Consider the following 27,543-nt stretch of genomic DNA (forward strand, 5'->3'; position numbering starts at 1 on the left):
ATGGCCCAAAATTTTGAACTTCAAATAAATTACTCTTGAAAGATTAGTCAGTAACACTATTTCTGGTCACACATTTTACAAAAGAAAGTTAAACTTCTCTGAACATGATATGAAATTTCTGTAAATGTGGTACCTATGTTCAGATGTCAGTGGTATTAGAAAACTGTCAGCTTCAACACTGTGTCTTTCCCTGTTGATGGTGGTTATGCAGTAGACAAATGCACATAAATATATGATCAACAACATGGACATATGTATCTGTTTTCTTCCTTAGTAATTCATCATTATCCTAAACACACATTTGATAAGTTTCTTGCTATTGAGTGTATATAATTTTATAACTTTAGCCACTGTCAAAGCATCTGTAAGAAAAAGGTCTGCTAAAGTTCTCTAAGAAATGACAAACAGTAGCTCAACATACATTTCCTGACATTCATTCTCTGAACATACCTCCTTCAGATAGTTTGCCATAGCACCCAACAACCATGATTCAAATTTTTAATTGGTATCAACTGACAGAATTTTTAAAAACTTAGATAAGTTTGCATTTGTATATATAGCCCCTAGGCAGTTTTTGAAGCCCAATTCCACATCTATTTTACTCGCAGTTTATTTTAGCTCAGCAATCAGGTGGCATTGGGAAATAAAGTGCAGTAAGTGCTTCCCTTATGGCCACACAAGCATCTTTCACCACAAGTAACATTGTTCCATAAATAGTCATGTTTTTCTATATGCTTTAATTATTCTTCCAATCATAACAGTAACACTGAAATGCAAATACCCTAGAAACAGCTGCAGAGGTGGCTGTGCTGGGAATTACCGTATATACTTGAATAATCCGCACATGTTTTTCCCCAAATTTTAGGGCAAAAAACTGGGGGTGACCGGATTATTCGAAACATTGTTGGTACTGCTCCACCTACTATTGCATTGTTTGCGGCTTCAGGTTGTGATGCATCAGTAGCACATTAGGAGTGAAGTATTAATGCCTTCAAGCTTGTTAATTATGGCTACAAGTTCTCATTATCACTTGTACACTGCTAAAGAAAAAGTGAAAATTAATGAAGAAGCCGAGAATATTGGAAACTGTGCAGCAGGAAGAAAGTATGACATGAGTCAGAGTTGTATTCATGACTGGTGAAAAAATAAAACGCAGCTTCAAGAAACTAACTGGTGATGGATGAAAGCTACCACTTTACGTGATATTTAAAAGGAAAACTATTCCAAAAATATCACTAAAAGGCATACCGGTATTAATGAGACCGAATCTGAAATGGTGGATGGACAATGAACTTATAATTGACTGAGTGTGACATGTTTGGCAATGTCGTCCTGGTGCGTTACTGAATTTACGCAACATGTTGGTCCTGGACAGCTTCCGTGGACATACAACTAAGGAAGGGTGAGATAAATTGCAAAAAGGAAAAACTGACTTATCCCTGGAGGCCTAACATCCATCCTACAACCACTAGATTTGTGTATAAATCAGCCATTCAGAGCTGCACTTAAACAGCAATATACACAATGGATGGCTGATGAAAACCATAAGTTCACATCTAGTGGAAAAATCAAATGGTCAGATTTGTCCCAGATTTGTGAATGGGTGAAAAGTGCATGGTACTCCATTCCACAACCACTGGTGGAAAAATTCTTCAAAAAATGTGGAATCACAAATTCACTGGATGGAACAGAGGACGACGCTCTATGGGAAGATGGTGAAGACAACAATGATTCATCCACTAGTGATGACAATGAAAGTGATGAATAGAGTGGGCTGGCTGCAGTGGCCATGCAGTTCTAGGCGCTTCAGTCTGGAACCACACAACTGCTATGGTCACAGGTTTGAATCCTGCCTCGGGCATGGATGTGTGTGATGTCTTTATGTTAGGCAGGTTTAATTAGTTCTAAGTTTTAGGCGACTGATGACCTCAGATGTTAAGTCCCATAGTGCTCAGAGCCATTTGAACCATTTGAATAGAGTGGTAAGAGAGGAAATGTACCAGTATTTACTAAAATATTTTATTGCACATACCATATTAACAAATTTTTAAACAAGATAATTCACATTTCTTTTTTTGCTATTGTAGGTATGCCTAGAGTCCCGGCTGGTGGTGATAATGTTCCCCGGCCGCCCGCCCATCTAATGGGCCAGCCGGCCAGCTGCACGCCACTGGCCACCCACCTGCTGGCTGGCCAGCTGCACGCCACTGAATTGGTTGCATTTTAACGTTGTATCAACCTGTACAACAGTGTTGTTTCAAACCAGTGGTTATTATATGTACTTGTGAACACATCATAATGTTGGAACAATTTTTTTGTAAATAAAACAAATTAAAGCAAAAAATAAATTTTCTTTCCTCTTCCTCAAAATTGGGGTGCGAAGGTTATTCGAGGGCACAGATTATTCGAGTATATATGGTAGTTAATTTTCAATTTTAGTATTAGGCACTTTAAAAACTTATTTTACAATGTTTTCTCCAGCACTTATAAAAATACTGGTTAATTTAATGTGGCAATAGTTCATCACTTTATCTTTTGTCACCGGCTTTGAAAATACAAATCACTTTGGATTTTTTTTAACAGTTCAGGAAAGATGTCTGATCCTAATGAGAAATTAAATATGTGAGTGAAGGGGTCAATTATACTTGGAGGGAGAGTTGTAAGATCCTACAGGGAATGCCATCAATTCCTGCTACATTTGTGATCAGTTCTTTAACAGGCTTGACTGTTTCCTTCGTTTAATTCTAGCACAAATAACCTTACTATGTAAGAAATTTAAAATAATGCAAATACAATATTGAAATGTATCACAATTAAATGGAAAAAAAATTATTCCTTTCATTAATAGTTGTGAATATAATTTACATGTTTAATTCAGTTTATTTCAGTATTCAATGTGTCAAAAAAAATTTTAACTTAAAATTAGCATAAAGATATATTCAAAGAAATTCATTTTGAAAATTTACCTTACTACTTCATGATATAATTTTGTAGTGTTTTGTTGTAACCAAACTTCCTCCATCCTGGAACATTAGAGATTATAGATCATTTAAAGCTGGTATTGTGTATTAACTCATTTCTGTAGACCCTTAGATTTTAATGTTATCAGGAAGCAAAACTGAGGATAAATTTTACATTCATCTCAACAGGAAATTGACTGATAAACAGCCACATCTTTTCAGGTACTGAATTTCTTCTAATACCATGTCAAAAGCATTCTATGACACTATTCAGCTCACTTTACCATCAATAACAAAACAGAGTGTCAATGAGCACTGATATATATCATACAGTTTATTCACATTAACAGGTGGTCATCATTACAAAACTTCTTACCTTTCATGTGAGATTTGGCAAGATATTCAGGTGCTATATAAACATTGACATGGTATTTGTTGATAAAGATATTAATGCAAAATAAAAATAATACCTTCATCAATAATATTCTAAGTACCATTTTATGAGATATGACATGAGATCAAATCATTCATTATAAGATATTGATGGAAGAAAGTCAACTAGCTTCACATAAAAATTTCCAAACTTTTCTCAAAGTTTCTCTGTCAGTACATTCTTTTCCTTAAAAGAAATTGGGCATCCTTTCTTGGAAAATAAATAGATAAAAAAAACGCTATTTCTTGGAAATATGATGGGAAAATGTATTCATCTTGAGGTTTCCAGAGCCAAAATGTTAGTTTTTACACATTACCAACATTATCCTCTGGTACTGTTTTATATGTTCTTTTGTATAGATGATGTGTGTTAAGCAATCATGGGTACATGTTGTTTTCAAAGAGTCATATTTAAAATGAAATTGATTAATTAAGGTCAAATATTTATAAGTCTTCACTGTGAGAAAAAAGTCCCTTTCCTTCTTGTTGCCAGTAAGATAGAAAAGTAACACAGACAGAACTGAGCAAAGTTACTCTGAGCTCTAAAGATACTTGGGAGGTATTTTATGCAGCAAATCATTCTTACTTGAAAAAGATCCTCTTCCTAAACTTTAAGTCCCTCCTAAGAGGAAGTATTTTACACAAAAACAATGTAAACTGTATTTTTGACGGTGCACTGCGTGATGAATGTGGATTGGTACCCCATGACATGAAGATCATTAGTTGTAAATTTTGTTGGATTCAGAAGGTCTAAGAAATTTAGTTTTTTTGGAATGAATTAGTATTTGAAAGAAAGGAAGAATTGCCTCATCTTTTGCTCTTAGCACTGAAAACTTGTCAACTTTATCAATATTATTGTGTTATCATGATGTAAATAAAATAGAAAGAAACTTCCACATGGGAAAAATATATTAAAAAACAAAGATTCCAAGACTTACCAAGCGGGAAAGTGCCGGCAGACAGGCACAATGAACAAAACACACAAACACACACACAGAATTACTAGCTTTTGCAACCGATGGTTGCTTCTTCAGGAAGGAGAGGGAAAGACGAAAGGATGTGGGTTTTAAGGGAGATGGTAAGGAGTCATTCCAATCTCGGGAGCGGAAAGACTTCCCTTAGGGGGAAAAAAAGGACAGGTGTACACTCGCACACACACACACACACACACACATATCCATCCGCACATACACAGACACAAGCAGCTGCTTGGTAAGTCTTGGAATCTTTGTTTTTAATATATTTATTGTGTTATCAATAATATTATGATGTTATGTCATGAGCAACATTTCACATTAATGTTATAAGAGAAAAATGAGACTGTGACGTGAAACTGGAGACAGGTTGGTAATTTTTTTAGGAGACAATATGATTAATGTGTATGAATATAAACAGGTGGTTTCAAACTTGGAGTAATTTTTGGAATTAGTGATCCGCTCTGCAGTGGAGTGTGTATGTTATGAACCTTCCTGATACATTAAATCCATGTGCTGGACCAAGACTCAGACACATTTGTTGCCTTCTGTAGGGCATTCTTATACTGATCAAGCAGTCAAACATTTTAGCCAGCAAACTGCCACAGCTCTATACCTCCAGCCATACTGACTATGTGTGTTTTTCTGAGCAAATGGGTGTGAGGTTAGAGGAAATGATTAAAACAAATGGGTCACAGAAAGTAGTGCATGTAAACTACATTACACATAGAATTAAAAGTAGGGAGCAACTTTTTCATTATACCAAGATAACGGAAAGTGAAAAGTGTTTGCAATATTCCATGCCTGAATAACATTGATAAATTATATGAATTATATACATAAAGTGATAAGTAAATTAAGATTAATATTTTTGGATGTAACTAAGTGTGCTGATGGTATAGCATTTTCATATTAAATCCTGTAATTCTGAATCAGACAGCTGTTCGAAATTCTCAGGCACTATATAATAAAATATAGGCATTATATTTTAAGGCTCTCTATCATTGTTATGATTAAAATTTTCCACTAACTGTGAAAGGAAATTTAGTATGCAGTTTTGTTTTGTCTAATAAAGAATATAATAGTTAAATGTGAACAGGTCAAATGTAACTTATTTTGGAAAAAAAGAGGAGTAGCGTATGTGCTCTATAGTGTGATTTGTCCATACCCAATCTCTGGTATGAGATAGTTAAAAAATGAACTCTCTGTGTCAGTATTAACAATCACAGCTTAAAAATTTATAGGACAGGCTTCTTGAAACTAAATCAGAACCAAAAAACAGCCTAAGTATTCTTGTTGTATCAAGCCTGAAGAAACTGGGTGAAGCATTATTTTCTTTAGACTCTTTTTGTCAAACTAGGATGTCCTAGTGCATCAAAACCCAATTTATTACCTCTAATTACATCTTCATTTTCTTCAAAAATCCTTCTGAATGTAGTGAAATTGAAGTCAGGCACCATTCCTCCCAACTGGCGTGGTAAAATTTCATATGGTAAATAAGCATGCAGTGAGGACAAATTAGTACCATGAAAGTGAATCTGAAAGAAGGAAAATGTTTCTGATTATATGATTATGAGAATTAACATTTTGATATTAAAATATGTTTTCAGATATGAGATTTTTATGATATGAGATATTTGAAAAATCTTTTGAATTTCTACCTACACGTTTCCTCAGTTTTTCCTTTATGAATGGTTTGAATAAAGAAAACAGCGAACCAATAAAAATAGGCTCATTTACCACATGGATAGCTTTAAGCCTGATGGGAAAACAATCCTGAAACACGACAGCGATAACCAGAAGGTAATGACACAATTAATAGTTTTCACCATTGTTAATGAAAAGTAATGCAATGAAAAGTACATTCAAATTAAAATTTTACCTGAAATAATCTTGTTAACAACAGTGCAGATGAAGGCGTGAGAGCAAACAGATGCTTAAATCCAAATCCTTTTAGATCCATGATAATATTTATCCCAGAAATCTGCACATGTTGGTCCTCAAGAAAAAAGGAAAGTGTTGTTGATAGTTGTTGAAATAAGTTTTCTATTGTCACTTTCTTCAAATCAGCTTTTTCTGAAATATTGACAATTGATGGACCACTGAAGCACATTGGATTATTAACACACTACTGATGGGACATACATTCCTTGCATATTGTATATCTATGCTTTAAAAAGCAACAGTGTACTGGTACCAGGATGACACAGTATATCATCATCATATCAAAATGTAACAATGCAGTATCAATATAATGAAAAGAATAGTCACTACTCATCATATAACAGAGATGCTGACTTGCAGAAAGGCACAACGAAAAGTATATTGGAAAGTTAGCTTTCAGCCAACAAGGGCTTTGTCAAAAATAGACAGCACACACACACAACACACATGACCACAGTCTCTGGCAGCTAGAGCCATACTGTGAGCAGTAGTGCAATATGGGACATGCAACTGGATGGAGGCAAGGAGGATGCTGGGACAGGGAGGTGGAGTAATAGCAATGTGAGGGTGGGGGACTTTAAAGTGCTGCTGGGAGCATGCAGAGCCAAGGTGGTGAGTAGGGCAGTTAGGTACAGTCAGGAGGGTAGATGCTGGGTGGGGAAGAGAAGTGTGGGCGGGGGAGGGGGGGGGGGGAGCAGAAAAGGAGAGAAGTAAAAAGGGAAGAGGCTAGATGGTTAAGGATAATTACTAATGAAGGGTTATGGGAATGTAAGATATATTGCAGGGAGAGTTTAGTTTCCACATGCACAATTCAGAAAAGCTGGTGTTGGTGGGAAGGATCCAAATGGCACATGCTGTGAAGTAGTCACTGAAATGAAGGATGTCATGTTGGGTGGTGTGCTCAGCAACTGGGTGGTCCTGTTGTTTCTTGGCCACAGGTTGTTGGTGGCCATTCATGTGAACAGAAAACTTTGTTGGTTGTCATTCCCATGTATAATGCAGCATAGTGGTTGCACCTTACCCTGTGCTATCACATGATTGGTTTCACCTGTAGACCTGCCTTTGATGGGACAGGTGATGTTTGTGAGCAGACTGGAGTAGCTGGTGGTGGGAGGATGCATGGGACAGGCCTTGCATCTATATAGGGATATGAGCCATAAGATAAGGGGTTGGGAGCAGGGGTTGTGTAGGGATGGACGAGGATATTGTGTTGATTCGGAGGGTGACGGAATACCACTGTGGGACGGGTGGGAAGGATAGTGTGTAGAACATTTCTCATTTCAGGGCACGATGAGAGCCAGTCAAAACCCTGGTGGAGAATGTAATTCAGTTTCTCCAGTCCTGGATTGTACTGAGTTACAAGTGGAATGCTCCTCTGTGGCCAGATGGTGAGACTTTGGGAGGTGTTGGATGACTTGAAAGATAAAGCATGGGAGATCTGATTTGTACAAGGTTGGGAGGGTAATTACGATCTGTTAACACCTCAATAGAACTTCAGTATATTTCAAGAGAGTCGACTCATCACTACAGATGTAACAGCCATGGGTAGCTAGGCTGTATGGAAGGGGCTTTTTGGTATGTGATGGTTGGCAGCTGTTGAAGTGGAGGTATTGCTGGTGGTTGGTAGGTTTGATATGGACAGAGGTATTGATGTAGCTGTCTGTGGGCTGGAGGTCAACATCAAGGAAGGTGGCTTGATGCGTTGAGTAGGACCAGGTGAAGTTAATGGGGGAGAAGGTGTTGAGGTTCTGGAGGAATATGGCTATGGTGTTCAAAATGGTTCAAATGGCTCTGAGCACTATGGAACTTAACATCTATGGTCATCAATCCCCTAGAAGTTAGAACTACTGAAACCTAACTAACCTAAGGGCATCACACACATCCATGCCCGAGGCAGGATTCGAACCTGTGACCACAGCAGTCGCGCGGTTCCAGACTGAAGCGACTAGAACCTTACGGCCACACTGGCCGGTGATAGGGTGTCCTCACCCTCAGTGCAGATCATGAAGGTGTCCTCAATGAATCTGAACCAGGTGCGGGGTTTGGGATTCTCAGTGTTTATGAAAGGATTCCTGTAGATGGTCCATGAATATGTTGGTTGGCGTATCATGGTGTCAAGTGGGTGCCCATAGTCATACCGCAGATTTTTTTTTTTTTTTTTAGGTATGCCGACAGAGGAGAAGTAGTTGTCGATAAGAATATAATTGGTCCTGGTGACTAGGTCGGAGGTGGTTGGTTTAGAATCATCAGACATTGGGAAAAAATAGTGTTCTATAGTGGTAAGACAATGGGCATTAGGAATGTTAGTGTAAAGGGAGGTGGCATCAATAGCGGTGAACAGGGCGCCGTGTTATAAACGAACAGAAACTGTGAAGAGTTGGTGGAGGAAGTGGTTGGTATCTTCTGTGTAGGAGGATATGTTGTGGGTAATAGGCTGAAGGTGTTGGCCTCTGAGAACAGAGATTCTCTCAGTGGGGGCACAGTAAGCAGCCACAATGGGGTGTCCTGTGTGGTTGGGTTGATCGACTTGAGGAGGCACATAGTAGGTAGGAGAGGGGGCAGTTGTATGGGTCAGGAGAGAGGTGGCATCTGGGGAGAGGTTCCAGAATGGGATAAGGATGTGAGGAGACACTCAAGATTCTGCTGGATTTCTGGAAAGATGTCACTGTGCCTGGGTTTGTAGGTGGATGAATCAGACAACTGGTGGAGTCTTCGGCCAGGTAACCCTTGCAGTTCAAAACAACAATGGTGGAGCCTTTGGCAGCAGGTAGGATTGTAAGGTTGGGCCTAGTTTTAAGTGAAGAATTGTGGATCTTTCTGTGGATATAAGTTTAGTTTTCATGTTTTGGGATCTGAGGAATAATGTTGTTGTTCCTTTCTGTGACTCAGCATCTCTGTTTGTAGTGTTTCGAGAATTTCTGCGTTAATTCTAGAACCACTCAGCCTTCTACCACTTCAAACACACGATATTTTAGATGTGAGAGTGGGATGCTAGACTCTACCTACTGCACATCACATGTTTGTGTGTGCAGCTGTGAAATCAGTTGCAAGCAGAATGTAGACGCAGCACTGACAAGTACTTCTTGGGCGATCCATGGAAGTTCTAGTGAAAGTATACGGAAGAACTGAGGGACTTCTAGGTTATTCTGTGCTAATTGTATCAGTGACCATTGTTATAAATAACAAAAAAAGTTGAGATACTGAAGTCTAAAAAAAACTCTTACCTTGGGCTTGCTGGAGGCAAGATGTATTTTATGATTTGTTTGTAATGGAGTTATGGTTGTTTAGCCAACTCTTTGCTAAATGTACTTAAATCTGTTTGTAATGTGACACAATATGATTGACTTACAAGAAGTCTAATATTTATGTGTGAAGTGTGAATTTTGTTCTTTATGAAGCTCAGCTATACTGATAGTTGTTGAAAAGTATTCTTTGAGTACCTAATTATTTTGCAAGTAGAGAGAGAGTCTTTAAGGTTCCTGTAACTAGCATCATTCTTTGGAGAAGAAGTTTATAGAGATTCCAGAAGTCGGTTATCCAGTGAAAAGATCTACTGTGTACGCCAAGTAAGTCGATTTGTGTAAGAGAAGTGGGAAGTTTGCACATACACTTCACACACTCTTAGTTGTCAAATCGTTAGACGTTATATGGTGAGTAGCAACTATCCTTTCATTATATTGTTACATTTCACCATGGATTTTCCATTGTTTAACAATGCAGTATGTATGATGTGACACTATCTTATTTTAAATACAAAGTGGTAGTTATACTAATGGCAAAAAGCTCATGCTTGTAAGGAATGATCTGGTTCAGTAGTATTACAAATGCAACGTGCATATGTCTTATAAATAGGTTTAAATATGTGAACATACCAACCCTTAACACAATGACAATTCGTTCATCATTATCACACTGATCTAGGACAGTCAGTCCTTCTATATCATAAACATATCCTTTCTCTGTTGGGAGACAATCTTCAAAGTGTACTGGATAATTCTTCTTTACTTCGTAGAATCTTTTCAGCTGAAAAAGAATATTTATATATTCAATCTATTATTAACATTTGTATTAGTGATAAATACTTTTAAGTCTTCTGGTACTATTTTGTTGTTATTACTGTAATAATCTTTTGTTCTGTTGTTGACTTTTTAATCAAAAAATAACCAACAGCTTCAGAATATTACTCTCAAATGTAGTGTATATCTTACTCAAGTCATTATTATTAAACACTCACTATAGCATTATAGGATTTCACCTCTCAAATGTGAATGTCTTATGATATTTTATTGATATTGTTTAATTTAGTTACATAACTATACCCTTGGTATTACAGATTTTATAATTTTCACTTGTTATGTAGCCATCTTTCTACCAATGTATTGTTTTTCTATAAAGGAGTTGCTCATATTCAATTTTCTTAATTTTTCTATTGATTCTCAGTTTCCTACCTTTTTTCTGTCAGTTTTTGTTATAGAACTTTGCATAGAGTAATTTACCTCAAAACTTTTATGATAAACAATGAAAATAATTTCCAAGCAACTGGAGTTATATTTAAATGTAATAGTTTCAAAGTAACAGAATAGGTATATTAAAGAGATCCAGTTACTAACTTTAGATGATGATCTTATGGCTCCTTTCTGTGGAATGGATTTGCTACATTGCTCTCCTTCTGACCAGAAAGAGAAATATTAAAATAAACAATCACTTTTGTGAGGAAGTTGACACACTGTGAGATACATCTAACTGAAAAACAGCTCAAACTAAGTTTGTTATCATCTACAGTATTTAAATTCAAGAACTTCCTCATTTTCTGGGTAAGAATTATAATTTATATCCAGGAAATATGAGTGATATATGGAAGTTTGCAAGGTTAACAATTCACAGTGAACCAGTTCTACTATTGTTCATCTAACATCTTGGCTTTTTATGGGATGAGATTTACTATTTCAGACAACTGGTGATTGTCATGGATGCATCATCAAAAATTACAGAGACTTATTAAAAGCTCATTCATATTCTTATAAATAATTCAACGGTAAAGGAGGCAACTCACCAAACTGTCATTAACAGGCATACAGAAAAGGGTAAAATCATTGCTCCAAGTATTCCTTATCTCCAACTTGATTCGCCACTGTTCCTCATGCTTCCTTCCTGAGAACACAAATCTCTGACCAGAAAAAAATACAGCCATCTGCAACCTCAAGAGAAACTCTAATTTAATCATCCTCCCTGCCCTCCCTGTAGACAAAGGCTCCACTACTGTTGTGAAGAATTGTGAGGGTGTCCGAGAGAAGGCTTCTGCCACTGTCTGAGTCTTACACCTGCAAATGCTGCGGGAAGGCTTCTGCCACTGTCTGACTCTTACACCTGCAAATGCTGCCATAGTGATCCCACCCCATAAGTCCAAAGTAGCCTTTAATCCCTACTCAAATCCATAGGCCCATTCCAGTATCTTTCCCCTGGATCCATCTTCCTCTTCATCTCAATGATATTTTCACACTGATTTTTACCATAACCATAAATCCAACCATCCTGGACACCCCATTGTTGCTGGTTGCTGAAAGAATCTCCACTCTTGTCAACCAATATCTCCAACTGATTGTTTATAGCCTAGTCTCTCATATTAAAGATACAAACCACTTGCTTCACCGACTCTTGACAAATGCCACTATACTGTGACCCATATCATCTCATCACTGTTGTTGCCCCTTTCCTATACACTAGCCCAAAGCATACCTCTCCCAACATTCCTCTGACTCCTAACCCAGTACTTCAATCTGTAATATAACATGGCAAAAATGTTTGTGTGTGTGTGAAGTTTTGGATGTGTATCATTGCTTAATACAAGAAAAATAATGATTAATATACCAGGTATAACTACGGATTAATACCTATCTTGTGTAACCTGGCGTGGTGCTTCTTAATGCTGCCATAGGTTGATCTTGATGTTACTGCACTGCCACACGGGAATCATGCAATGGTAGAAATAAGTTTCTTCTTGTTACAGAGAACTTTATTTTGCATGCTAGATATTGGCAGCGAATGTACAAAGTCTGACTACTTGCTTTGAAACAAAATTCAGTCCATGACTCTCGAGACTGACTTATGGCAGCATGAAAATCACCTCTCCTATTTATATAGTTTTAAACAATTACTGTCATTGTTACATATTTAATTTTGGATTAATATAATTAAAGTTTTTACACTTGCCTTTCCAAACTAAATAGAAATTTATGTGAAATAAAAGTGAATAATTTCACACAAAGACAGGAAAGAATCTGTTTCTATTAAGACTATAAATTACATGTTTTATCATTACAACAATGTATTTTGTTAATTTGCATACATTAATTTACTGACTTAAAGGAATATCATCCTATCATTTTCAGGTGAACAGAGCAATTAGTTTTATTGAATAAAAGGCCTTGATTCAATTAATTAAATTTTGTATGACTAAAATTTTACATTTATATATGGACATAATTACAGTACTGTTGTTGTTGTTGTTGTTGTGGTCTTCAGTCCTGAGACTGGTTTGATGCAGCTCTCAATGCTACTCTATCCTGTGCAAGCTTCTTCATCTCCCAGTACTTACTGCAACCTGCATCCTTCTGAATCTGCTTAGTGTATTCATCTCTTGGTCTCCCTCTACGATTTTTACCCTCCACGCTGCCCTCCAATACTAAATTGGTGATCCCTCGATGCCTCAGAACATGTCCTACCAAGCGATCCTATCTTCTGGTCAAGTTGTGCCACAAACTTCTCTTCTCCCCAATCATATTCAATACTTCCTCATTAGTTATGTGGTCTACCCATCTAATCTTCAGCATTCTTCTGTAACACCACATTTCAAAAGCTTCTATTCTCTTCTTCTACAAACTATTTATCGTCCATCGTTTCACTTCCATACATGGCTACACTCCATACAAATACTTTCAGAAATGACTTCCTGACAAATCTATACTCGATGTTAACAAATTTCTCTTCTTCAGAAACAATTTCCTTGCCATTACCAGTCTACATTTTATATACTCTCTACTTTGACCATCATCAGTTATTTTGCTCCCCAAATAGCAAAACTCCTTTACTACTTTAAGTGTCTCATTTCCTAATCTAATTCCCTCAGCATCACCCGACTTAATTTGACTACATTCCATTATCCTCGTTTTGCTTTTGTTGATGTTCATCTTATATCCTCCTTTCAAGACACTGTCCATTCCATTCAACTGCTCTTCCAAGTCCTTTGCTGTCTCTGACAGAATTACAATGTCATCGGTGAACCTCAAAGTTTTTATTTCTTCTCCATGGATTTTAATACCTACTCCGAATTTATCTTTTGTTTCCTTTATTGCTTGCTCAATATACAGATTGAATAACATCAGGAATAGGCTACAACCCTGTCTTACTCCCTTCCCAACCACTGCTTTCCTTTCATGTCGCTCGACTCTTACAACTGCCATCTGGTTTCTGTACAAATTGTAAATAGCCTTTCGCTCCCTGTATTTTACCCCTGCCACCTGTAGAATTTGAAAGAGAGTATTCCAGTCAACATTTTCAAAAGCTTTCTCTAAGTCTACAAATGCCAGAAACGTAGGTTTGCCTTTCCTTAATCTTTCTTTTAAGATAAGTCGTAAGGTCAGTATTGCCTCACGTGTTCCAGTATTTCTACAGAATCCAAACTGATCTTCCCCGAGGTCGGCTTCTACTAGTTTTTCCATTTGTCTGTAAAAAATTCGTGTTAGTATTTTGCAGCTGTGGCTTATTAAACTAATAGTTCAGTAATTTTCACATCTGTCAACACCTGTTTTCTTTGGGATTGAAATTATTATATTCTTCTTGAAGTCTGGCGCTATTTCGCCATTCTCATACATCTTTCTCACCAGATGGTAGAGTTTTTTCAGGACTGGCTCTCCCAAGGCAGTCAGTAGTTCCAATGCATTGATGTCTACTCGCAGGGCCTTGTTTCGACTCATGTCTTTCAGTGCACTGTCAAACTCTTCACGCAGTATCGTATCTCCCATTTCATCTTCATCTACATCCTCTTCCATTTCCATAATATTGTCCTCAAGTACATTGCCCTTGTATAGTCCCTCTGTATACTCCTTCCACCTTTCTGCTTTCTCTTCTTTGCTTAGAACTGGGTTTCCATCTGAGCTCTTGATGTTCATACAAGTGGTTCTCTTATCTCCAAAGGTCTCTTTAATTTTCCTGTAGCCAGTATCTATCTTACCCCTAGCGAGATAAGCCTCTACATCCTAACATTTGTCCTCTAGCCATCCCTGCTTAGTCATTTTTTTTTTTTTTTTTTTTTTTTTTTTTTTTTTTTTTTTTTTTTTTTGAGGCGTTTGTATTACTTTTCCCCTGCTTCATTTACTGCATTTTTATATTTTCTCCTTTCATCGATTAAATTCAATATTTCTTCTGTCACCCAAGGGTTTCTACTAGCCCTCGTCTTTTTACCTACTTGATCCTCTGCTGTCTTCACTACTTCATCCCTCAAAGCTACCCATTCTTCTTCTACTGTATTTCTTTCCCCATTCCTGTCAATTGTTCCCATACGCTCTCCCAGAAACTCTGTACGAACTCTGGTTTAGTCAGTTTATCCAAGTCCTATCTCCTTAAATTACCACCTTTTTGCAATTTCTTCAGTTTTAATCTACAGTTCACAACCAATAGATTGTGGTCAGAGTCGACATCTGCCCCTGGAAATGTCTTACAATTTAAAACCTCATTCCTAAATCTCTGTCTTACCATTATATAATCTATCTGATATCTTTTAGTATCTCCAGGGTTCTGCCATGTATACAACCTTCTTTCATGATTCTTAAACCAAGTGTTAGCTATGATTAAGTTGTGCTCTGTGCAAAATTCTACCAGGCGACTTCCTCTTTCATTTCTTAGCCCCAATCCATATTCACATACTATATTTCCTTCTCTCCCTTTTCCTACACTTGAATTCCAGTCACCCATGACTATTAAATTTTCATCTCCCTTCGCTACCTGAATAATTTCTTTTATTTCATCATACATTTCTTCAATTTCTTCATCATCTGCAGAGCTAGTTGGCATATAAACTTGTACCACTGTAGTAGGTGTGGGCTTCGTATCTATCTTGGTCACAATAATGTGTTCACTATGCTGTTTGTAGTAGCTTACCCGGATTCCTATTTTCCTATTCATTATTAAACCTACTCCTGTATTACCCCTATTTGATTTTGTGTTTATAACCTTGTAGTCACCTGACCAGAAGTCTTCTTCCTCCTGCCACCGAACTTCACTAATTTCCACTATACCTAACTTTAACCTATCCTTTTCCCTTTTTAAATTTTCTAACCTACCTGCCTGATTAAGGGATCTGACATTCCACGATCCGATCCCTAGAACGCCAGTTTTCTTTCTCCTGATAATGACATCCTCTTGAGTAGTCCCCGCCCGGAGATCCGAATGTGGGACTATTTTTCCTCTGGAATATTTTACCCAAGAGGATGCCATTATCATTTAATCATACAGTAAAGCTGCATGCCCTTGGGAAAAATTACTACTGTAGTTTCCCCTTGCTTTCAGCCGTTCGCAGTACCAGTACAGCAAGGCCGTTTTGGTTATTGTTACAAGGCCAGATCAGTCAATCATCCAGACTGTTGCCCTTGCAACTACTGAAAAGGCTGCTACCCCTCTTCAGGAACCACACATTTGTCTGGCTGCTCAACAGATACCCCTCCGTTGTGGTTGTACCTACGGTACGGCTATCTGTATCGCTGAGGCACGCAAGCCTTCCCACCAGCGGCATGGTCCATGGTTCATGTTAACTAACACTAATTAAAACATGAGTATGTTTAATTCTGATCAAAAAATCATCATGTCATATTTCTATTAGGGATACAAATAGATTTTTGATTTAACAAAGCATAAAGATAGTTGTCTCTTGATGACTAGAAATATCAGAACTTTAATCATTAATTATTCCATAATTACAACAGCAATTTTATTCCTACCATGTGCCTGTAGCTTGTATTATGTGCAAATTGTGATGATACATTATCTTTTAATCCAACATGTTTCCTTCATTCTACACACTGGTGATTCCCAGGAAAAAAATATCAAAACAATAGCTAAAATTAGTGCAAATTACTAATTTGCTGCAAAAAAATCTTCATTGTATTCATATCCAGATAACCAGAAAAGGCAAAGACAAAGCAACACTTTAAATTGGTGTAAATTACTGATATTACATATATGCGCTCTTGAGGAGAGTGGGGATGAGACTGAAAAGGAATATAGGACCCCAGAAGGGGTTGTGGTATTACAAATCCTTATACATGTAACCAATTACATTCTCACACATGATTACCTCTGCTTTGAGGGAAGTATACAAACAAATCTGTGTTACAGCTATGGGCACCTTCATGGCACCTTCCCTTTGCCAATCAGTATAGAGGCCACTTGGAAGAAACATTCCTAGCCTCCCAAAATGCCACACCCTTCTTCTATATCAAGTTTAATGAAGACCAATACACCCTCTCATCATACTTCTGTATCTTCAACATCTTCTCTCCAGCTGATGATACTTCCATGATCTGGACCCATTTCAAGCACACTAAACATCACCAGTACCTGTATTTTGGCAGCTGTCACCTGTTCCACACCAAAAAGTCTCTCCCAACTAGCCTAGCTACCCAAGGGTGGCACATCTGTAGTGACAAACACTGACTTGTGCAGTGTGCTAAAGGTCTCACAAAGGCTTGCCCAGACAGGCATTATACCCCAAACATTATCCGCAGACAGATTTCCTATGCCATATGCCATATCCTCACACACTGCTAATCCTCTCATCACCCACAAGAAGCAGTTGCAAAGTAGTATCCCTCGCTCGACCCTCTTCCCCCCCCCCCCCTCTTCCCCCCCCCCCTCCCACACACACATACACATACACATAGATACACTACTTATCACTTGTTATCATCACGGACAGAAGCAACTGAATCATGATCCTTGCCAGGGAATTGGCTACCTATCATCATGCAAGGAAAAAGTAGAGATCATACTCATAACCCTTCCTACCTCTTGCGAAGTCGTATTCCACCACATACCCAAACTACACAACCTCCTGGTCTATCCATATGCCTCTCCTGCATCCAGTCTCTCATCAAAGAGGTCATACCTTGTGGAAGATCCATGTGTAAGATATGTTCAATTCACCTGCCCACACATCCTACTCTAGTCCTGTTACAGGATTATCCTACCACATCAGAGGGAGGGTCACCTGTGAAAGCAGCCCTGTCATATACTCGTTCTGTAGCAATTTCTGCACATTTTGTGTGAGCATAACCACCAACCAGTTGTCAGCCAGAATGAATGGCCTCCACCAAATAACCATCCTGGCCTCAGTCCCCACTAACCCACCACACACAGACACTAACCCAACAGTCTCCCCTTCCTCTGTCCTGCACTCCTCAACTCATCCAAGTCATCGTAATTGTGCCTTGTACAAACTCATCAGCTCCATAGCCTGTGTGTCACATTTATTTCCCATGCACCTGCTGGCACTACCTACCACACTCCTACCTCACACATCTGCTGCATCCCTCTGAGCAATCCGCTACCCATTCTGCCTGACAAAACTCCTTACCCCAGCCTAGCTGTTGAACTGCTATCACTGTGTGTTCTGCCAGCACAATGTAGTGGCACAAGCATGCGTGTTGTGAGTGTGTGTGTATGTGTGAGAGAGGGACAGAGGGAGAGAGAGAGAGAGAGAGAGAGAGAGAGAGAGAGAGAGAGAGAGAGAGAGAGAGAATGAGTGTGTTTACATATTTATTACAACTCTAGCTCATTTGAGGATTCCCCAAAATCTAGCAAATTTTCAGCCTTTTTTCATATGCCTGTTGACGACTCAGTGCCTCCACTATTTGGTGAGTTGTATCCTTTAGCCTTCAATGATTTATATTCTGCTATAACTTTCCTTTTCATATTCATTCATATCCTCCCAAGTGGTGTCAGCACAGAGTTCAGGCTAATGATGTTAAAAGAAGTTAATATATCTCAAAGTGGACTAGTTAGATATGTTGAACAAATTTCTCATTTATTTAGATAAGCTGCACTCTGCAAACAATACTGATAAAAAATATCTTTCATAATATCATTTTACCACTTGATTAGGAATTCTGAATATAAATGGACACAGTTTTATTTCCAGGGAAAGCAGTTAAATTGTGAAGAAAGGTGGGCGATGCCATGTACATTAACAAAGGATACAAATGTAAAATATTTACATTCTTATATTTTACAGTGACCAGCAGTTTGAAACCTTTGTTAAGAAGTAAAAGTCCTTGAATACTTAATAGAGAGTTGCAGGGTACAGAGTTTTACTGCATATCTTTTATTTATTCATAAAACAATTGATGTATTCTTAAACTTTTAAGTTTCTAAACAGATTGAGTTAATTACAAATGGTGACGTAAACAGAAGTTTTCCAGAGTATATTCTTCTAGAGTTTTCTGAGATTCCATTGGCATTTCTCGTCATCTGATCCTCTCACCATCCTGCCAACCTCAATGCCCTTTTTTCCTGTCGTCTCTCTCAAGACATTGAGAATGCAAAGTCATGTTGCACATTTTGTCATTACTGATTTTTCAGAATGTGATGTTCAGTTGTTAATGGTTAATGTCGGGGTGCATGATGTCATCGTTAAATGGTAAAATACAAAGACTGTAAATGAAGAGAATTGAGGAATTTTAGATTTTGATGTACTTTTTGTCCCATAGATGCATAGTGAAGAGCCCTCAAGGATGTAGAACAGGTTAGAAAAGATGGACACAAAATACATATTTAGAAAGATAAAAAACGATACCCTAATGTATCTTCTACACATTTCAAGTGAAATGGTCCTCATGTACGTAGGGGGGGCAAAAAAAAAAAAAAAAAAAAAAAAAAAAAAAAAAAAAAAAAAAAAAAAAAAAAAAACCTTAAAAAAATATTTTCTTTTGAACATTTGTCACAGTACATATAAATGTACACTGTACACAAAACTTTAGACTACTTTAGTACCTACTCATCATCAAAGAGAAAAATCAGTGTACAACACTTATTTTCATTGAAGACATTACTGAAAATGTACAGAAGTGAGATTTTACACAATGTTGTTGTTGTTGTTGTGGTCTTCAGTCCTGAGACTGGTTTGGTGCAGCTCTCCATACTACTCTATCCTGTGCAAGCTTCTCCATCTCCCAGTACGTACTGCAGCCTGCATCCTTCTGAATCTGCTTAGCGTATTCATCTCTTGGTCTCCCTGGATTTTAATACCTACTCCGAAGTTTTCTTTTGTTTCCTTTATTGCTTGCTCAATATACAGATTGAATAACATCAGGGATAGGCTACAACCTTGTCTCACTCCCTTCCCAACCACTGCTTCCCTTTCATACCCCTCGACTCATATGACTGCCATCTGCTTTCTGTAGAAAATTGTAAATAGCCTTTCACTCCCTGTATTTTACCCCTGCCACCTTCAGAATTTGAAAGAGAGTATTCCAATCAACATTTTCAAAAGTTTTCTCTAAGTCTACAAATGCTAGGAACGTCGGTTTGCCTTTCCTCAATCTTTCTTCTAAGATAAGTCGTAGGGTCAGTATTGCCTCACGAGTTCCAACATTTCTACGGAATCCGAACTGATCTTCCCCAAGGTTGGCTTCTAACAGTTTTTCCATTCATCTGTAAAGAATTCACGTTAGTATTTTGCAACTGTGACTTATTAAACTGATAGTTCAGTAATTTTCACATCTGTCAACACCTGTTTTCTTTGCGATTGGAGTTACTATATTCTTCTTGAAGTCTGAGGGTATTTCGCCTGTGTAATACAACTTGCTCACCAGATGGTAGAGTTTTGTCAGGACTGGCTCTCCCAAGGCTGTCAGTACTTCTAATGGAATGTTGTCTACTCCGGGGGCCTTGTTTTGACTCAGGTCTTTCAGTGCTCTGACAAACTCTTCATGTAGTATCATATCTCCCATTTCATCTTCATCTACATCCTCTTCCATTTCCATAATATTGTCATCAAGTACATCACCCTTGTATAGACCCTCTATATATTCTTTCCACCTTTCTGCTTTCCCTTTTTCACTTAGAACTGGGTTTCCATCAAAGTTCTTGATATTCATGTAAGTGTTTCTCTTTCCTCCAAAGGTCTCTTTAATTTTCCTGTAGGCAGTATCTATCTTACCCCTCATGAGATAAGCCTCTACATCCTTACATTTGTCCTCTAGCCTTGACTGCTTAGCCATTTTGCACATTTTGAGATGTTTGTATTCCTTTTACCTGCTTCACTTACTGCGTTTTTATATTTTCTCCTTTCATCAATTAAATACAGTATCTCTTTCATTACCCAAGAATTTCTACTAGCCCTCATCTTTTGACCTACTTGATCCTTTGCTGCCTTCACAATTTCATCCCCCAAAGCTACCCATTCTTCTTCTACTGTATTTCTTTCGCCCATTCCTGTCAATTGTTCCCTTATGCTCTCCCTGAAACTCTGTACAACCTCCAGTTCTTTCAGTTTATCCAGGTCCCATCTCCTTAAGTTCCCGGGTCCTTCCATGTATACAACCTTCATTCATGATTCTTGAACCAAGTGTTAGCTTCGATTGAGTTATGCTCTGCTCAAAATTCTACCAGGGGGCTTCTTCATTCATTTCTTAACCCCAATCCATATTCACCTACTATGTTTCCTTCTCACCCTTTTCCTACTCTCAAATTCCAGTCACCCATGACTATTAAATTTTCGTCTCCCTTCACTACCTGAATAATTTCTTGTATCTCATCATACATTTCATCAATTTCTTCGTCATCTGCAGAGCTAGTTGGCATATAAACTTGTACTACTGTGGTAGGTGTGGGCTTCGTATCTACACTCCTGGAAATGGAAAAAAGAACACATTGACACCGGTGTGTCAGACCCACCATACTTGCTCCGGACACTGCGAGAGGGCTGTACAAGCAATGATCACACGCACGGCACAGCGGACACACCAGGAACCGCGGTGTTGGCCGTCAAATGGCGCTAGCTACGCAGCATTTGTGCACTGCCGCCGTCAGTGTCAGCCAGTTTGCCGTGGCATAAGGAGCTCCATCGCAGTCTTTAACACTGGTAGCATGCCGCGACAGCGTGGACGTGAACCGTATGTGCAGTTGACGGACTTTGAGCGAGGGCATATAGTGGGCATGCTGGAGGCCGGGTGGACGTACCGCCGAAATGCTCAACACGTGGGGCGTGAGGTCTCCACAGTACATAAATGTTGTTGCCAGTGGTCGGCGGAAGGTGCACGTGCCCATCGACCTGGGACCGGACCGCAGCGACGCACGGATGCACGCCGAGACCGTAGGATCCTACGCAGTGCCGTAGGGGACCACACCGTCACTTCCCAGCAAATTAGGGACACTGTTGCTCCTGGGGTATCGGCGAGGACCATTCGCAACCGTCTCCATGAAGCTGGACTACGGTCCCGCACACTGTTAGGCCATCTTCCGCTCACGCCTCAACATCGTGCAGCCCGCCTCCAGTGGTGTCGCGACAGGCGTGAATGGAGGGACGAATGGAGACGTGTCGTCTTCAGCGATGAGAGTCGCTTCTGCCTTGGTGCTAATGATGGTCGTATGCGTGTTTGGCGCCGTGCAGGTGAGCGCCACAATCAGGACTGCATACGACCGAGGCACACAGGGCCAACACTCGGCATCATGGTGTGGGGAGCGATCTCCTACACTGGCCGTACACCTCTGGTGTTGCTGTCAAAGAAAAGAAGGAGAAAGATGCCCTATGCTTCCAAAGGAATTAGTCATGCAAATCAAGTCTATTCTATGAAGAGATTCATCGGTGGAGTAGAAGGAGTTGGCCACTGATAAATCTTTTAGGCTCCTCTTAAATGGAATTTTACAAGTATTTAAAAAAATTTATTGCTGCTGGCAAGTTATTGAAAATGTGTGTTTCTGAATAATTCCTATGTTTCTGGACCAAAGCTTCTGACTAAATTATTATGAAGATGGTTCTTTTTCTAAAACAGATTCCTTGAATCATCTGTAGGTTTGTTAAAGAAATACATGACAAATTTCATCAAGGAATAAATAGATTGGGCACGTGCCCGTCGACCTGGGACCGGGCCGCAGAGATACATGGATGCACGCCAAGACCGTAGGATCCTATGCAGTGCCATAGGTGACCGCACCGCCACTTCCCAACAAATTAGGGACACTGTTGCTCCTGGGGTATCGGCGAGGACCATTCGCAACCGTCTCCATGAAGCTGGGCTACGGTCCCGCACACCATTAGGCCATCTTCCACTCACGCCCCAACATCGTGCAGCCCGCCTCCAGTGGTGTCGCGACAGGCGTGAATGGAAGGACGAATGGAGACGTGTCATCTTCAGCGATGAGAGTCGCTTCTGCCTCGGTGCCAATGATGGTCGTATGCGTGTTTGGCGCCGTGCAGGTGAGCGCCACAATCAGGACTGCATACGACCGAGGCACACAGGGCCAACACCTGGCATCATGGTGTGGGGAGCGATCTCCTACGCTGGCCGTACACCTCTGGTGATCGTCAAGGGGACACTGAATAGTGCACGGTACATCCAAACCGTCATCGAACCCATCGTTCTACCATTCCTAGACCGGCAAGGGAACTTGCTGTTCCAACAGGACAATGCACGTCCGCATGTATCCTGTGCCACCCAATGTGCTCTAGAAGGTGTAAGTCAACTACCCTGGCCAGCAAGATCTCCGGATCTGTCTCCCATTGAGCATGTTTGGGACTGGATGAAGCGTCGTCTCACGTGGTCTACACGTCCAGCACGAACGCTGGTCCAAATGAGGCGCCAGGTGGAAATGGCATGGCAAGCCGTTCCACAGGACTACATCCAGCATCTCTACGATCATCTCCATGGGAGAATAGCAGCCTGTATTGCTGCGAAAGGTGGATATACACTGTACTAGTGCCGACATTGTGCATGCTCTGTTGCCTGTGTCTATGTTCCTGTGGTTCTGTCAGTGTGATCATGTGATGTATCTGACCCCAGGAATGTTTCAATAAAGTTTCCCCTTCCTGGGACAATGAATTCACGGTGTTCTTATTTCAATTTCCAGGAGTGTATATAAAATGAAGAGACTGATACCAACCTCATATTGAAATTTATAATACTGTTTTGATTCAGTTATTTAATTGGATAGATAAAAAATCTACTCACCAAGCAGAACACATACATAAAAGACTGTTGTAACTGGCATGCTTTTGGAGCAAGTGGCTCATTCTGCAGGCAGAACAGATGAAGGGGAAGGAAGAAGGATGAAGGAAAAGGGCTGGAGAGGTCTAGGAGAAGGGGTTGATTTCAGTTAAGTCACCCAGTACTGTGGGTCAGGGGAGATTTACCATATGAGATTGAAACGAAAGATAGTTGGCATTTTGTCTTTTCTTCTCAACACGTACGGTAAGTCCCCCCTGACTCCCAGTTCTGGGTGACTTTTCTAAAATCTAGCCCTTTTTCTATACCTCTCCAGTCCTTTTCCTTCACCTTTGTTCCTTCCCCTTCAACCCTTCTGCGTGAAGAAGGAGCCACGGCTCTAAAACCTTGTCAGCTACAACAGTCTTTTATGTGTGTGTCCTGCCACTGCTTGGTGAATAGATTTTATATCCATCCAACTAAATCATTTTGCCATTAATTGATTGTTTTTGTTGTTATGTTCTGATTTTGCTGATGATACACATTTTACATATGGATTACAAATATACCTCTACTTGTGAGTGATCTTTAGAATAATGATTTTTCAAAAATGTAATAAATAATAAAGTTATCATCTTATTATTTCACTTTGAAATAGAGGAAAATAAGTGAGGATGAAGTCTTGAAGATTAATGTAAATTTAAACACTACAGTTTTTGGTTATCTACTGCAATCATAAGAAATGTCATGTAAACTTAACAAAATCCAAAGTGTTTGGGAACAAAATTTATTGTTGATTGCTTAAACCTTTGTTCCCTGGTTTCGAAAATGCAGTTGTCTTTGAAAAAAGCATTTTATACTAAAGACAAATTATAGAACCTCAATACCTAAACAAAGAAGCTTTATATTCTAGAACATTCAGAAACAAAATTGAAAATAATTCAAAAAATATGTACCACATTTTATTGTCAAATGCACCCACTCTATGGCCATGGTGCAGTAACATTAGTAATTTATTTTCGGTATGAAAAACAGTCGAGGTTCCAAAGACAGTACAAATTAAGGTCCATAAACAGGATATTTCAATCCACCCTATAGTGAATGGAATAGAGAGTCCAGGTGAACCCAGTGCAAAGTTGTTACTGAAAATAACATGCAAGGCTTATGTATAGAGAACAAACTTTTCCATCTTGAATAGGGAAGAATTAATTCAAAAACTGCAGGGAAAGGTCTTAACATCAATCTGTTGTCTAGCTTTCCTTGATATAAAGTATTTCTATACTAACATCCTGTTGACAAGATGATCGGTACTATCCAAGAAAATCTGCATTCTAATACACAGATTAATACTGATGACATCAGAGAATTAACTTCGGCTCTTAAATTAGTAACTTCCTAAAAATTGCATGTACAAGGAAGCTGATGTGCTGCCTAAGGGCAATAGTCTCAATTGCTGTCTGGCTGACATTTTTGTGAACAATTTAGAATGTAAATGCATTATTTTATTGTCATTATGTCAACAACATATTCATTATGTTTGATGCCCCTTTGGATGGTATATCTTCAGTGAAAGATGAATTTCACATTTTGCATTCTTAGAAATCTTTCACTTATGAAGAAATGAGTCATGACAAAGTGCTTAATTATTTAGATGTAAAACTTCAGCTCACCAATAACAAAATTAGTTTTGACATCTTTCACAAGCCAAGTGTCATCAGCCCATCCCTATCAACATAAAATGAGTTTCTTCATAGCATGATAGACTACCTATATGAACTTACTTTAACCCAGGCCAATGTTGAACATGAACTAACCAATTTACCTTTTGTTGCTAGTATAATGGATATAACTGGTACAGTTTCAGTATTTTATACAAACAAAAAGTAGACAAAAATAGTAGTTTAACACAAGCTAATTTTGTAATTCCAAAAGCAAATTTTGTTGACCTACCATTCTTGGACAGCATTTCCTGTCAGCTCACTAGGCTGTTTAAGAGCTATAAAGTAGCTTACACCACTCATGACCAGATCCAGTATCACTTTATACAAAATAGGCAGACATGTAAAGAAGAATTTTTCAGTCTGGTGTTTATAAATTAATATCCAGTCAATGCCTTAACATCAGACAGATTGGCCATATGTTTAGAATGAGATTTCAGGAGCATAACCTCACTAAAAAAGGTGCAATTAAAAATAATTCCACATTTGACAAGCATTTAAAAGTTAGCAAACATGTAAAACCTGTATTAGAGTCATTCCAAATATTGCATTGTGCACACAAGATTGAAAAATTAACTGTGCAGTGGGACGATCATGAAACACTCACAAGAAATAAGTCTTAATGGCCAACTGATTACCTAGTATCAGATGTTTCATGATTCAGTGATGACAGTTTTTCAGAAAATGTAGCTGACTGCTCTCATAGCTCTCCTTATCAAGACATTAACTTATTACTATGTCTTGAATTCTACATTTGACTTAAGAAAACATTTTTATATAACTTGGGTCTGTTTTGTATAGGAGCTGTAGTGAATATGTATTTCTGTCTTGTCTTTACTCTTGATGTGAACAGAAGGCACCATGTGTTAGATATTTTATTCCTTCTTCAGTTGTTTTTACATCTATTTTACTTCTATTGCATATTTTAAATCTATTTTGCATTTGCACTGGCCTTACTTATCACTATGTGTTTTACTTTATTCCTATTTAGTGTACATGCACAGTTGCTGCTAATCTATCTTTCATCTGCTGCATTGGTAGCTTCCTGTACCTGTGTGTGCATATGCAGTCATGTTTTCATGGCCACTACAATTTGTATTTCAATATTTATGATTCAGTACTAGAAGTGTGGCTCTGTCTTATAATAGCTGCCTGCCTTCCACAATGGTAAGAATTGTCTCTTCACAATTTCATTACAAATTTGGCTTTTCATTGCTGGTCTATGGTGATATTTTTTAAATTATTTTACTTTAGCATTCTAGGTGCATGCCAAAATTTTTGCTATTTATAACTAAAGTGTTAGCCACATTTCCTAAACATAAGTCGTCTTTGACTCAGGTTTATTAATACTATGTAAAACAATTTACCAAGGTAAGACCATACCTCTAATCTGCTTTTATGTATTTTTCCCATGTAGAAATTTTGAAACTGTCTCAAAAAAGCAAAACATATGAATAAAGCATCTGCTGTCAGTGTGATCTAGAATCCTTTTCTTACTGAAATCACTTTTTGTTGCATTTAAATTGTAGATTCAAAAATTTTCAGTACGCGTTGTACTTCACTTTCATTTTCAATTTGTCAGGTATTTGAGAAGGTTGTCCTTCTGGAATATTCTCATGCCAGAACAGAGTCTATAAGGGCCAAATGGATATCAGTTAGGTATCTTCTGTGTCAAAGATTTTACATACGTACACTGTATGTCTTTTGTTAGATGACTCATAAGAAGTATTTTTTCCTGTGTTTCCTCAATAAATTAAGAACATGATAGCATCTTGAAATGAACCTTGAATCTCAAACATTAAAGATAAGTATTAGAATATTGTTATAATTCTTTCTTTCCAGTAAATCTTATTATGTGGCTTAATAGCTGTAAATAATGAAAAATAAAACAAATAGGTAATCCTAACACATGGGTATTGAGGCACTGTTAATCTACACCAAAACAATTAGAGGTTCAAAACAGATGAATGTTACAATAAATGTTGCTTATCTGGAAAGTGAGATTCTATGCATGGGAATTACCAAAGGATTTTTTAATTTTTTTATTTCATTTTTATTTTTATTTTTTGTCGTTACTGACATCTGTAAATTCTTACTTGCAATATATTGCTGAAAGTTTGTTGTGCACTGTTTACACGTACATCTGCTTGAGGCTCATCTATTTCTAATTAAAGCAACAGATGAAACTTCATTTTCATATACAGTACAAAACATCAGACAAAGTTATATGCCTGTTTCTGCTATTGCCTGTTGTAACTCTACATCTCTCTATACTCTTTTCCTTCCTTAACATATCCATATCTTTGCTAGCCTTATCTAATTC

The 27,543-nt window shown here is 38.4% G+C and overlaps 1 protein-coding gene across 5 annotated transcripts in view; it reads right to left on the minus strand.

Annotated features, from left to right (window-relative positions):
* The window catches only part of LOC126325851 (clavesin-2-like), a 223,457-nt gene that overhangs the window by 20,928 nt on the left and 174,986 nt on the right, over positions 1 to 27,543 (minus strand). For 3 of the 5 annotated variants that reach the window (XM_049995366.1, XM_049995348.1, XM_049995374.1), the window contains 5 exons: positions 10,183 to 10,333; positions 6,249 to 6,442; positions 6,032 to 6,142; positions 5,760 to 5,904; positions 2,967 to 3,023 (listed from right to left, as the gene is read on the minus strand). In XM_049995366.1, the coding sequence (XP_049851323.1) occupies positions 2,971 to 3,023; positions 5,760 to 5,904; positions 6,032 to 6,142; positions 6,249 to 6,442; positions 10,183 to 10,333 (654 nt within the window). In that variant the 3' untranslated portion in view covers positions 2,967 to 2,970. Of the gene's footprint in view, positions 1 to 2,172; positions 2,240 to 2,966; positions 3,024 to 5,759; positions 5,905 to 6,031; positions 6,143 to 6,248; positions 6,443 to 10,182; positions 10,334 to 11,363; positions 11,578 to 27,543 lie in introns of those variants that run through there. The other 2 variants (XM_049995382.1, XM_049995358.1) reach the window with 2 other exon arrangements.

The sequence above is a fragment of the Schistocerca gregaria genome, chromosome 2, assembly GCF_023897955.1.
Source record: "Schistocerca gregaria isolate iqSchGreg1 chromosome 2, iqSchGreg1.2, whole genome shotgun sequence".
In the NCBI taxonomy this organism is placed as follows: domain Eukaryota; kingdom Metazoa; phylum Arthropoda; class Insecta; order Orthoptera; family Acrididae; genus Schistocerca; species Schistocerca gregaria.